At 38.4% G+C, this 14,403-nt stretch overlaps 1 protein-coding gene across 1 annotated transcript in view; it reads left to right on the forward strand.

Annotated features, from left to right (window-relative positions):
* Positions 1–14,403, forward strand: part of LOC149301081 (adhesion G protein-coupled receptor B2-like) — a 71,930-nt gene that overhangs the window by 36,725 nt on the left and 20,802 nt on the right. The window contains exons 8-13 of the mRNA XM_089484607.1: positions 5,323–5,517; positions 7,110–7,178; positions 8,009–8,117; positions 9,955–10,101; positions 10,927–11,105; positions 11,697–11,740. Coding sequence (XP_089340733.1) covers positions 5,323–5,517; positions 7,110–7,178; positions 8,009–8,117; positions 9,955–10,101; positions 10,927–11,105; positions 11,697–11,740 — 743 coding nt within the window. The remainder of the gene's footprint in view (positions 1–5,322; positions 5,518–7,109; positions 7,179–8,008; positions 8,118–9,954; positions 10,102–10,926; positions 11,106–11,696; positions 11,741–14,403) is intronic.

Raw genomic sequence — 14,403 nt, forward strand, 5'->3', positions numbered from 1 at the left:
GCCAGTGAGAAAACGCGGAGGGGGCACGACAGACATATTAAATCATGTGGGGCAGAAACCCTAGGGCCAGCCCTGGGGTACTGTGTGGGTGTCTTTTCTTTTTGCTCCTGTATCCTGACCCTGAATTATGGTAATAGCAGAGCATTCTTCTCCCTTTTCTCCTTTTATGTGTCTTACATGTCATTGTACATTTTTGTATTTTATGTTATTGTTAAATGTGTATTCTCCTCTATCTTAAAAGTATTATCGCATCTACAGTACTGTTGTTCTATAAATGAATTTTAATAATAATAATAATGATAATACCTTCTTTTACCTTTTAACCTCTTTGTTGAGTATCAACCTACCTCTGTCCTGTCTCAGATCCCCTCGGTTAGGAATTCTGTTGTCTTTTCCCATATTCTATTCTCTTCCCTCAGTATCATTTGTACAATTCATTAGAGATCACTAGCAGACCTGTCACACATTACTTGAGCAGTAGCTAAACCCTTTGCTTCATAATGATGGTACAAAACAACATGCCATTCTCACTTCTCAAGTCCCATGCTCCCCCTCCCGTTTTGGTTTTTTTTTTAGAACGGAGCTTTTTGCGATGGGACCCCTATTATCGTTAAATACTTATTAGCTACAGTGACAAGCTTGGCATGCATGCCAGACGTGGGAGAACTGTAGACAGGATTAAGCTACATGGCTTTTCATTCCTGCGCACACCACCAATTAGCTTCTCATTAGCGGGAACAGCCGCAGGCGTTTGTATCTCGCCCGTCTCTATGCATCGCTGCCGCCTCCAAGCCAGGGAAAGGTCAATGTTGCTGGCATGTCCCCGTGAATGCGTCCCAGGAGCAAATTATCTCTATATAAGGGAAATAGTTAAAAGTGGAAATTGCCAGATCAGCATAATGTAGGACAAGTCAATAGGAGGGACAGCAGGATACCAAACAGTGTAATAAACACAGATTACATACCTTTGTTGGATGTGGCTAATGTTATTTCTATAATGTATGTGACCTGTTGGTACTTTTCCTTCAAATGTAATTTTTTTTATTTTTGCAAGAGAGTATTGTGAGGTCAGAGTATTTTAGTAGTTTGGGTAGCTGGATTTGACCCACATGAGGACAAGACCTAGCGAGGAAAAACAAAAATGAGGGCACCCTGCTAGCCATTTGAAACAAACCACTGAGTCCATTCGGAACTGGATGTGGATAACGGCAGAGCTGTAAGCAACTTGAATACTACAAGCTAAGACTTTGGTTGCATTTGGACATTTTTTTAGAAATTATTAGTTATTGTGTTATATAGCGGCATCATATTCTGCAGCGGTGTACAATGCACAATGTATATAAAGTAAATACAGTACGTTTATAGAATCTAGAAATAAACACATTTATCTGAAGGCTGGTGTTCTTGAAGGCACCACTAATGCTAAAATACCCCCCTCTGCTGGAAGTAACATATAAATTGATAAAACTGGGCCTTTTGTGCCTATTCAAATTAAGGGTTACCTCGATTGACCAGACATTACTGAGAGTACTTGCCTTCACATCAGACCACTCAGTAAGCACCAGTCTGGGGCCACTGGCTGGATATTCCTGACCTAAGACTTAATGTATGGCCTTATTCATCAATATACAGGTGCGTGGGACTTTAAAATGTAGTTTAGATGAGGGTATGTGAGTGGAGTAAAAATTTGCCTTTAAACCCCCCTCCACACTGCATTAAAAAACCAACTTAGTACATTTTAAAATAAGACCGGGACCCGTACTAACCATGGAGTAGTTGACGATTGTACCGCTTCCGCCATCTATTCCATGATACGGCGGGGGTAATAAAATAAACCTGGGGTGGGTAGGCCCCAACTGTAATTTGCTTAGCAGGATGATGGGTTCATTTGTAGTAAAATAGCTCATGAAGGCACAAATCACATCCCTTGCCTTCCATCACCTCATACTTTATCCAGTTAGATTGGAGGAGGCTGAAAATATTCATAAAATGGCCATCTGTGTCCTACAGCTCCCACCCCATGTCCAGTGAGAGGGGTTAAAATTGTAAATGAACCTTGTGAGAGACCCGCTCCATACCTCTCCCTCCATCCATGTCCAGCAGGAAGGAATGGGTAGTGTTAAAATAAATCTGCCCACCACCCTACTTCAGGTAGGGGGTATGAGGTGCGATTCTAACACCCTTTGGGTGCCAGAAGTGAGGACAGTGAAAATGTAATCTGTGGTAGAAAACAAAATCACTTACCTCTAAAGGGGCCATCTAGTCCAATGCTGCCCTGGAGTCTTCATCTTTGAGAAGGAAGGGAGACCATACAAAAAAAATTTAAATTCTCTAGAGATTAAAAAATAAACAGAACAAAATAATAACCTGTTCAATGCCCAGTGGCTGCGAATTTGAAAATGGCCACTGGTTGTTTGGGTGTGTCTATATATTCCTACGCACAAGCAGTCCAAAGTGCTTGAAGGATGCATTACATACTCCATTAACTTGAAGGAGCACTATTGAAGTTCATGGACCCCATTCAAGTCAGTGTTTGTTTTGTAAAGTTAACCCCATATTCTCCGGTGGGAAAGGGAAAGGAGGGGCATAAATGTCCCAATATTCTTTTCTGTACTTTTAACTGCAGTGGGGGTCAATGCCTCCCATGCTGTAGAATTATGGATATTTTAACCCCCATCCCATTGAGCAGGGGATGGAGTGTGAGTCAATCTTGGTGGGCTTTACACGTCTCCTGAGGTTTATTTAGTACCCCCAGCACACATGGAAGAGGGGAGGGGAGCAGTTGTAGACCATGCCTCGCTTTATTCGTCAACTCACATGTAGCCATTGTGATAATTAACCATGTATGCGAGGGGAAGTTGTGATGGATTGCTTCATGGATAGTATGAGACACGGTTTATTTAGTTTGTATACATGAGGCTAAAGGTGGGTCTAACAGGATGGGGTAGTACCTTCCAATTTATAGCAGAGCTGGTGACATGAAAGCTTCCAAAAGGTAGACACATGAAGCATTGACAAAGACAGAGACCAAGAATGGACATTGTCATGAAGACAAAGATTTCGCCCACTTTGTCAAGGTGTCTGAAAAGTTGTAGAATTACTAGCAAGAGGCAATCTTTAGAATTACCTAATTGGTTCCTGAGCTATTAGGGAAAAACCGTTTTATAAAGTGAGAATCAGAATGAATTTCAGATTAGATTTCAGAGCGAAATTAATTCAAAGTGATTAAGTTAAGTATGTGTAATGCATTTAAAAAACTTGAAGGTAAAAGTATATCGACACCTCATGTAACATCTCATTTTAAAATCATGGGCATTATTGTAGAGCTCTGTACAGATTTCCTACAAACCATTTCTGTATGTGCCTCGCTTTGTGCAAAAGGCCACTGTCACGAAACAGTAAAAGGCCATCTCCAAACTCAAGGCAACATCAACCTGTCTGGTACAACCTCCATAGCAACCTTACCTGGCAGGAAGGAGGTGACATGATATGGAGATAAATCATTGATTGCGACTGACCCAACCACAGTGTCTCCGTTATTTGGAATGCTGGCAGCTATGAGTGCGAAATATCTATATCAGGGACTGGGTATGCGCAAAGTGGCAGCAGAGCATTACACGGGCTGATTGTGAGTTGACAACGCGATTCCCCAGACTCTGTTCTTCAATGGCATACAGTCTCCTGCGATAGAAATCTGGATACCACAGTTCAAGCAGATTAATTTAGTTACTCAATAATATATTAAGCATGAATAATTTCCAGTAGGTTTTTATCAGTTTCATAGAAGAATACACAATTTTCTGCAAGTTGCCAAAAAAAGCCCCAAACAAGTGTTTCCCTTCTTTAGATGTACTGGTAGCTATTTATAAGGGATTAAAAGTATTATCTTTATTATTATCATTATCTTTTTCTTATTAACCACCAATTAATTTAGCAGAGCTCCACAATTTATGTTGGGCAGTTAACACATACATAACAAATATACATTTGTTCGTCAAGTAAAACATAGTGAAATTCCCATTGGTAGGCTCCCTGAGGTCTTTGAAGAACAAAAATATAATACTTGGTGACATAGAGGTTGGTTTCATGTGGCCGAAGCCACTTCAGCCACAATAAAACAACAATTTAAAACAACAACTGAAATTGTGCAAAAGCAAAATCCAGAAATGCAATTCAGTTTACTATCTTAAGAAAATCGATCCCAAACAATAGCACAAAGAAAATGCTTAAAATACCTTTGCAAAGTTTTATTGAGGGTAATAAAATATGCAATTTAAAGTAACACTATAAACAATAAATCTCTTAACTTCAGAGCAAAGCGAAATTATGTTTTTTTTAGTAATAAATACATTTTGGGATTTCAGTAAGGTCATAAAATAAGTAACTACGTGAAGCTTTTTGTTAAAATATTTTTGCAGCGTTCTACTTGTGTTTGATCACCTCTCTATTTAATCAGTGAAACTGATTTATAGTGCACAATGCGAATAATCACTGGAAAGATTAGTCATCAGACAAACTCATCTATTACCAGCTCTATCTGTGGCTTATGTTATTTGTCAAGTGTTGGACATTAGGTGGGGGATTTGCAAAACCTTAGGGGGTCTCTCTTGTTACTCTGTTGGTCCAGGGCCCCAAGCTAAGAAGGGATTGTGTTGCCCGTCCTGGACTTGTGTAGCTCGTTAAGATTTTTGTGGTCTCATGTAGATAATCTTGGATGAGTGGCATACTTCTAGTGGCCCTAAGGACAAATATAATATAATGAATAATGTTCACTAAGCCTTGAGTTACAGCAGGTGGTAACATGGGGAATCCCTGCTATACTTGGACTAAATCTATCAGGTAAACTTTGAAGAGCTTCATCATATTATGATTGTGAAACCTCTTTAGACATAAACCTGTATCTGGCTATGCTACTGATTGTCACAAGTTCATACCAAATTCAAGAGCACCATCATGATATAACAAATTATTAAAAAGTAGCTGTATGATCACCTACTGTTCTTCATGTATGCTTTGTATTGTCCTGAAGTGTACAATATTTCATAATTAGTGGTAGGATCTGACACTGGTATGGAGCACAATATTTTTAGATTATGAATCAGTCATGGTCATATATAATATTGAATATAATTTGCCAGAAGTGACTGTAGGACTCAGAATTTACATTTCTAAAAAATGCTGCATTAGAAAACAGACCTGCAGATGGTGACAACTTAAACGTTAAACTGTATGTGAATCATGGTATGCTTGGGGGGCTGTATATTCTATACACCCATTTCTTCCTTGCAGTGGTCAGAGCTCTCTCCTTCCCCATTCCCCCAGCTCCGAGAACATTTGGCGAAGGGTCAACGCTTATTGGCTGGACAGGGTATGTCTCAGGTGGTCCGGAGCATGTTGGAGTTGGTGTCAACCAAGAACTACTACAGTGGAGACCTTCTTTTCTGTGTGGAGATCTTGCGTAATGTTACTGATACATACAAGAGAGCCACTTACATCCCGTCCTTTGAGGACATTCAGGTAAGGACATATCTGTTAAGCCTCAAGGGCAACAATTCAGTCATACTTGACAAACAAAAGATTTCTTTGTCCTTTTTATGTATTTTCTTGTGTAAATGATGAGTTTTTTAAATTTTTTTATACCAAACATACAAAACAATCTTATTGTCCAGCCGTGTAATAGATTTCCATCAATATATAGGATTCCCTCCTTTCTGTTTGCTCCACATCCTTGTATCTGGCCTGTTTCATAGTCCAAGCTTCCATGCACAAACTGGCTTGTAGGTCCATGTAGGACATGCAGACAGAGCCTGTAACTGCTGTCACAGTGAGTTGTAGCACAGACATAAAAGGCTCTTTTGCTTGTTAACAGAACTCATGTTGTGTATAATATGGTATTAAGGCCGGCACACAGAGCTTTTCAGGCTGCTCTCTCTCATTATTCGCTCTGTTGTTTTTTTTTTCTTAATCCCGCGCAAACCATTTTTTCCTACTCGTTTTCTCTGCAGTTTTTTCCTCTCATCTGTGATCATTCATTTTTACTACATTGTACTTATTATTCTGGCTCCCCCTTAAATTGCCCTGACCCGACTTCCTTGCCGTTTACATTGTTTCCAATGCAAAATTAGTTCAGTCATTTTTTATCTGGTATCCCTCGCTTGTTGTGACTTCTCTGCTATTTACACTTTATCGTGAAATACTATGTGACTGCTACCCAACCTGAAGCTCTCCATAAACTGCAAATCCCATAATCCTTCAGAAACCAAAGACTGTTGGTGAAATGTATATGTAGAAGAATATGTATATATTCTACATATATTATGTAGAATAATGCCATTAATGTGATAATTCAACAACACTACCAGTATTCCAGTATTACTACCACACACACACACATATATATATATATAATACATTTTAATCCACTATTTGTTCTGCTTGCTGTGATTTATATATTTCGCTTTCCTTGTTACCTTTTTTTGCTATGCGTTACATCTATAATTTTTAATCTCAAACGCTTAACTGGCTTTGATATTTTTTTGTTCGATGTATCACTTGCTATATTTATTTATTGAGGCAGTTACCAAAATATAAAGAAAAATATGGCAAATGCTCTATATATTATTTTTATTTGTCTTTGGGAGCTCGGTACCATTTTGTTTTTACATTCACGTGTCACAATACGCTGATGTATTGGGTTGTCAATATATTGAAATATGTTTTATCATATCTGGCTCTGCATTTTCTATATAGATAGATAGATAGATAGATAGATAGATAGATAGATATAGGAATAATATAAAAATAAATTCTGATCCTTAATTGAAAACAGTCACATCAATTTTACTTATCAAATATACTTTGCCCCCTTACTTGCAATATATACAGTATATGTATATATATATTGTTTGGAGCAATATGTCTCCATTGGACATATGGAAAAAAACAGTTAAATGTTCGAAAACTTGCCCCATCTACATTTGCTTTTTTATTGTTACCCTTAGCTGTCTGTTTCATGTCTACTTCTCCTTCCTCTAGCTTCCTTTTTCTCCTCTCCCTCCGTCACAGAGTATTTCTCCCTCCGTCACACAGTATTTCTTTTTCTTCTACAGAAGTTTTTCCATGCTGTCAGCCACATACTAGATGCGACGAACAAAGAGAAGTGGGAGGACGCGCAGCAGGTGGGGAGCAGTGACGTGGTGGCAGGAAGCTTTGACACGGTGACGTCTGCCTGTGGCGGGGGTGGGATAAGCGTGTGTGTGTGTGTGTGTTACAAGCGGGGGATAAAGTAGAATGAAAGAATATTGTTGATGCAATTAAAGAAAGGAGAGACTAATCCTCTTAGTGCAAGGCAGGGAACTACTTGAGTTTTTGCATACAGCAAGCGAATATGCATTGTCACAAATTTGCTTAGTATTTTATAGAAAAGAGCTCAACATTTTGTTTAACTTGCTGTAATTAAGGACAAGAAAAGAACATTTTTTCATGTGATAAGAAATGCATATAAATTAAGCTTTTCGGGTAGATCAGAGGTAGCCTACTGGTAGCTCTCTAGCTGTTTTTTTAAACAATGACTCAATTTCTTTAGAAATGCCTCGTAGGAGTTGTAGTTCCACAGCTGCTGACGCTCAACCTGTTTGAGAGGACAGATTGATGTAGAGTAGAAAAAGATATACAAACTAGATGAGTAAAGTGCTTCTGATCTGTCACATACTGAGTTTCACATGATTTTTTGTCATAGTTTCAACTTTATATAACAAAACTCCATAAATGTCCCTTTTACGCACAGTTAAAATCTGGCAGGTGCCCCAAAGGCTAGACTGACACAAGCTTTATCCAGAGGTAGACTTCAAAAAGCTGTGCCATTTTGTTTAAAAAAAGATGTTGAGATGAGGAATTGTAGGTGTTTCTTTTCTTTTCTTCCGCCATCCCTGGCCTTCAGAAACTGATCTCTCCTGGGAGAACCAGGACATGTGTGATTCATGTAACCAGATGATTATCTGCCTTCTAGGTGGCTCCAGGCTCCATTCTCCTGATGAAAGTTCTTGAGGATTACATACATCTGGTTGGAGATGCACTGAAACCATTTCAAAGCTCCATCATTGTCACTGATAATCTGGGTACTGCTTTTGTTACTTGGCCTAATGAGCGTTAAATATAAAAAGAGATTCTTGTAGAGCTTGACGAGAGGTCTTATCACCATAGCAACCAGTGGAATTTTGAAGCTGGCCATTCCAATGGTTGCATTGGTGATTAGACAACTTTGTGCCAGAATGCTTTTTAAACATAAGACCCAGTGTGTCAGATGTTTAAGGCAAGTAACTGAGTATAGAAAGTAACTATCCTTACCAACAGCAGTCAAATTTAAAAAGTGTCTAAAAATACTAGACCATAAAGTATCTAATGCATGATAATAATAAAATAAATAAATACATGAAAAGACATATAGACATATAGTAACCATCAAGAAATGAAAACTAACCTAAAATGTAACTTTTATTGGTATGCCTCAAAAATATCCTAAAATTAGAATTTGATTCATTTTAAAAAGCAGCGATATTTGCTGGCGCTAAAGGTTGGTTAGTGAAACGCGTCTGGCTTTTTGTTTGCAGCAGATCTAAATGTTACTTTTTTAGTCTCCCCTCCGATAAATGTGATGACTCTCTATGATGATGAGTCTCTTTTCCATTTTTTAGGTCAGATCTCACTAAGGGTGTTCTGGGTTGATACAATGGAGCAAGCGTGGATGGAGATCTGTGTTTTTATTCTCTTGGGGCATATCAATAAACGTTAAATTTTGATTTAGTAAATGTTTGATTCTTAGTTTCTTGTTGTTTGAGGATTTAGTTCCTGAGTTTGAATTGGTGGCTGTATATTGATGTAGACTGTGATCCTGCACCTTATTACAACATATAGTGCAGAAGCACTATATTAGACCTTCATAATGCATTGGTATCACAGCCGGAGTGAAACTTTTCATCTTACTGCTAGTATCCTAAACACCTACATGTTCTATTGTGGTTAGTACCCAATTTTTAAGATAAGATTGAAGAAATCACTATTTTGATATTCAGGTGCTACTCTTGTTCAGAAACCAGGCTGTATAAACATAATGGTACAGTTTGTCTAGTCCTTTTCCAAGAGACCATTATTACCACAGTAGTATTTCCCTATGTAGAACCAAGGCTCTGGCATGTATACAGAAGTGTGAATGACTGTAATAGCAACCAACAGGAAAATATGCAACATTATTGACTGTTTTGAGATAAAAATAGACAGATTTTAAATACATCAATGGTACATTCATGCTGAGAAGAGGTTGAGTTGCTCCCACACAATTGGAAGGTCCCACGCTCATGGGAAATGAAAGAAAGATGGATGTGTGAAAGAGCCCACCAAGCTATCACGAAATCCAGGTCACGTAGCTATTATACACCAGCCTATCATGAATATAAAGAAGAAGGTCTAAATAATACATGAGGTTTTACATTAGGTAGGACAAGTATTTTTTTATCTGCTGTCATAGCCTATGCAATGATGAAGCTTTTCTACCTGGTCCTGCATTATTTGTGACTGATGCAAAGTGAGATAAACTGGCGGGCATTTGTAGACTGCTGATATAAATTAATGCTGTGTGCTATAAGACAGCATATTACAGAAGGAGAAATGAGTCATGTTTGCATAAATAAAGAATTGGTTTGCTAGAGATTTTTGTGCATTGCACACTGAGGTATGTATAAAAACCGTACTGGTGCAAAGCGATAAAAATGATGCAATCCATAGCAATTGATAAAACTCTCTTTATTGGTGATTGGTCCATTGGTTAATTAGCAATTCTGCTTTTTATAACGCTCACTTGAGCTTCTGTGTCTTGCGGATCGCACGCAAATGAGCCAAGACTCATTCTGTTGGGTGGTTTGGCTAGCTGTCATTGGTGGTGTGCTGTGTGTCCTGCAGTAATCAGCATCCAGAGGGAACCTGTCTCTGCTGTCTCCAGTGACATTAACTTCCCCATGAAGGGCCGGCGGGGTATGAACGACTGGGCTAGAAACTCTGAAGATAAACTCTTCATCCCAAAGGAGGTTCTGAGTCTTCCGCCTTCAGGTGAGGACACGCGATCTGTAGCTTGTGTGCGTCCCAGTGGCTTACCATGATCTAGTGGGGAGGAGTAGGGTGAAGGATATCCCATATTAGTTTGAACACGTGTGTGCATGAAACGGTCTGTCGGGTTCTGAGTTATACAGATGAGCTCATGTGGTGCATTTCTTGACACACACTTGAGGACATTCTATATCTGTCTCATTCAGTTGAACATAAGAGCCTGTATGCCTATGTATGTTATTTCAATTTCATTGGTCAACTCTATAGAAAATGTGCCTTAGCAGGAATATACTTACGGGACATCCTGCCTTAAAAGTACTGAGAACGGAAAAAAATCAAGTCTGTCTATGGCATTGGACACACTATATAAGACTGAATTAGATAATAATCTTGCAGAGTATAAGGAAGATATACTCCAAGTTAAAACAACAATTCTATCTTAAATAAAACAAAATTAATAGCATGTTGCAGGACATCTGGCCTATCTAAAACAAAGAACCTCTACACTTGGTTCAGGTAATAACTGGAGACAGCAAGTGAACACAAGAAAAGTAACGTGACATATATCCAATTGATTTGTAAAAGAGCCTAACGATAAGTTTAACTTGAGTGAATGAAGCATGATTTAGATAAATGCCCTATATTCACCCGGATCAGTCGGTTGGTCCTTTCAAATCACAGGGCTAAATGTTCAGTGTAGTCTGAGCTTTCATCAGACACATTCATAGTGCTTTGCTTTCTTCGTCGATACGGTGCTGGATCATTAGCGGATCTAACCTCGTAACTGTGTGCACGTTTAACACTATATATTTGGTTTTACCTTGGCAGAGACAGACGAATCCGGGTATTTTGTCATCGGTGCAGTTCTTTACCGCACACTTGGGCTTATTCTGCCTCCTCCCGGGAACTCACTGGCTGTCAGTTCGAAGGTTTTGACCGTCACCGTCCGGCCTCTAACAAAACCTTCAGAGCAGCTTGTAGTGGTGGAGCTGTCCCATATCATCAATGTACGTTCCATGTTTCTCACTGACCCTATGTGGTTTGTTTTTCTTGTAGTGGCAAAAAAGGGCAGGGCTGGGGGCAGTTGTTCCCTTTTTCTGATTTTGAATTTTTTTATTTCATTTTAGTGTTTTTGTTTATAGTTTCACAGAAAAAACAATCCAGTATTTACCCTCTGGCTGATCCCTCATGTACTCCATTTAAGTTTTTTTGGAGATCGCTGATGAATGTGTGTCAGGCAAGATTTATAGCACGCACGCTGTGCTTGTGTTCTGATTTATGCGTTTTGGGGCTGTTGCATTACTGTGTTATTTTAGCCGCAGATCGCCGACTTGCCCCTTGCTCGATGAATCCTTTTATACCCTGCCCTGTTATTGCTCTGTCTGGGTAGCCAGTTTACCTTTTATGTGCCCCAGACTCTGTTCAGTTTGCCACGCCAATGTTTCTGATTACAATGTGCAGTCCCTTAATAAGCATGCTTATTCTCTTTCTGTTTCTACTCTGTTTCACCATGTCGTTGTCAACACATTTCGGTAGCAGTTAGTTACTCAACCTTTACACCTTAAGTGATATAATTTAATAAAATCTCGTCCAAACAGGGCACCTCCGGCCCCCAGTGCGCTGTGTGGGATTACTCCAAAAGGTCAGTAGTCTTCACGTTTCCTCCTCATTGTAGAGTTGAATGCATTTTGATTTGCCACATAACTTGCTTGTCATTTCAAAACAGAAATAAAATAAGTCAATGCCTTCCAGCCAACGCGTTTTTTTGCATACCACGCCGGTTATCAATGTTCTCACTGCTAAGCGAAGCCAGAGCCCTCTTGTTATAAAGCGGGATTATTTTCTCTATCACAAACACAGCGCCAGGTAGTTATAAAGCTATGTCAAAGGCCACATCCCTGCAGCTGATTTCATCATAGGATAAGAGCACGGCTTCCTTCACATTCATAAGGAAAAAAATCCAATTTACAGCCTTGGAAATAAAACATCATTCCAGTACCATTTTCTCATTAACGAAAATGAATATAGCAGACTTGCTAGTTTTAATGTGACTAAAAAAACACACTGTTTGATTTCAACTAATGTGATACATAAGCTAATTAAAATAAAATCAGTGTTGGCGTAATAATAGGCATTATTGTTTCAGTGTTGCCTGTAGATTGACCTAAGCAGATTTTAGGCTCTTTGAATGCTTAGTTTAAAGAATTCCGGGAGCTGTCCATCTTCTCGGGTGCTGAAACCTGTAAGGTTGTGCCATGTAATGTGGTCTTATAAGAAATCTAATTATCAGCTTTATGTTAGGTATATGTTAACTTCCATATTATGCATAAAAATAAAAATTCCACCTATCTTTCATAAAACCAGTATAATAAAGTGCAGGTTTTCGACATTTTACAATCAATTTAGTTTGCTTTTATAACACATGTATGTGAGGCTAAGGGTGAAGCGGATACTTCATTGTTGCCGTATATTAAACAGCCGTCCGTACAGGATACAGTGAAATTAACAATATAAAACCTATGACACAGAGATCTTGATTCCAAGGATACAGCACTTACAAGAACGTCAAAATGTATGCAAACAGGGAACAATATCCAAAGCACTCTGATTAGCATTGCCACATGTACTTCCGTGGCTGAGATTTTGCGTGGGAGTACTTACATATGCAGCCCGATGGGTTTCTATAAGTATGTGAATGTGTGGGTGAGTGCTACAGTTCCTAAGTGCGAATAAAGTGGGCATGTGCATGTGTGTGTATATATATATATATATATATATATATATATATATATATATTATATACTGTATATATATATTTATATATAAATGGTATGAAATGGTATGTTTTTTACTGGCTGTGCTTGTAGGTATCTATGCAATTAAATGTGCATATTTATGCATATGCATATTTATATACAGAATCTCCTTATTTTTTTATTAAGTGTTTATGTTATCCATGGATAATGATGCTTTCTTTATTAAATGGTTCTTGTTTTCAAAAATATAGATCACAACATTGAATTATCATAATTATCTTATTAAAGTATTTATTCATTAAACTTGAACAACTTGCTTTTGCGTGTATAAGCTAACGCTCACAAAAAAGGATCCTGATGTGACAGCTGCATGATTAAAATATGGGTAATGTTTACATGAAGGAACTTCGTATTTTATCATTTTATTTTGATGATGATCTCCATCTTTCATACACCTACAATAGATTTCTGTGTGATTTTTTTAGAGAATGGACCCCAATGACTTAGATGTCGCTGGTATAGGCTGTAGTGATGTACAGCCAGCTTTTTCTTCTCTTCTTGTGCAGCTATCACAGTGACAGGGGCTGCATGACAATGTGAGAAACTGTAGGATCTGGTGTACTGCAGGATTAAGCTACAATTACATATATTGTTTTTGTTGTTGCCTTAATCTTTCAACAGCATGCATCACTTAATATCATTAAAAACAAACAATTTTTATTTTACACATAGATACAAATCTTAATTGTGTGTTTCTAAAAATCCACCAGTTTTCGGTATTTTCGGGGTAGCAATGGAGTCTTACAACTGATGACCAGTATTGATGTCACACATTTGAAAGATGATGTCATAGTCACATATATATATATATATATATATATATATGAGTAGAGTGACTATGACATCATATATAGGTATATTTATAGTATACATCACCACAAAAGCATTGGAGATGCATATTTAACAGCTTGTGCAATAGCAGAAGACCTTGGCCTAAAACAAAACGCTGTGCAAACACTGATGGCAGGAGTATTTTGTAAGGAGAATGAGAGGAAGAGATGTTGTGCGTTAAGAGTGACCATAAAAGATACAGAGCATGTATACTTTTCTCAGATTAAAGCTCTTCAGGCTTGTGATCATATGTTCAGTGTTCCCTGCTTTCTCCTCCATGTAATTATCCACCCTGCTCCTACTCTTTTTTCATGGTTAATCTGCTGTGAACATTGCCTGTGGCTTAGCTATATCCTCCCCCCGCTGCACACACACACACCCCGCTAACACTTACTGCATATTCTCTCTTTCACTGCTCTTTCCAGCTATTCACTTTTTATTCCTCCCGCACCCTTAATTCCCTCTCGCAAATACTAATCTATGCCACCATTAGCTGTATAAACAATGCATTCTCCCTCACACTGTTTATCTCTCTCACTCTAACCACCAGCTTTATCTTTTCACACCCATTTTCTTCGTTATCATGCACACTATTAATTCTCCCCCTCATTCTGTCTTTATCCGTCTCCCCCACACTCTATCTCTTTCTGCTTCACTC

Source organism: Sceloporus occidentalis, unplaced genomic scaffold (genome assembly GCF_023333645.1).
Source record: "Sceloporus occidentalis isolate IW3139 unplaced genomic scaffold, rSceOcc1.0.p SCAF_22, whole genome shotgun sequence".
Taxonomy (NCBI): Eukaryota; Metazoa; Chordata; class Lepidosauria; order Squamata; family Phrynosomatidae; genus Sceloporus; species Sceloporus occidentalis.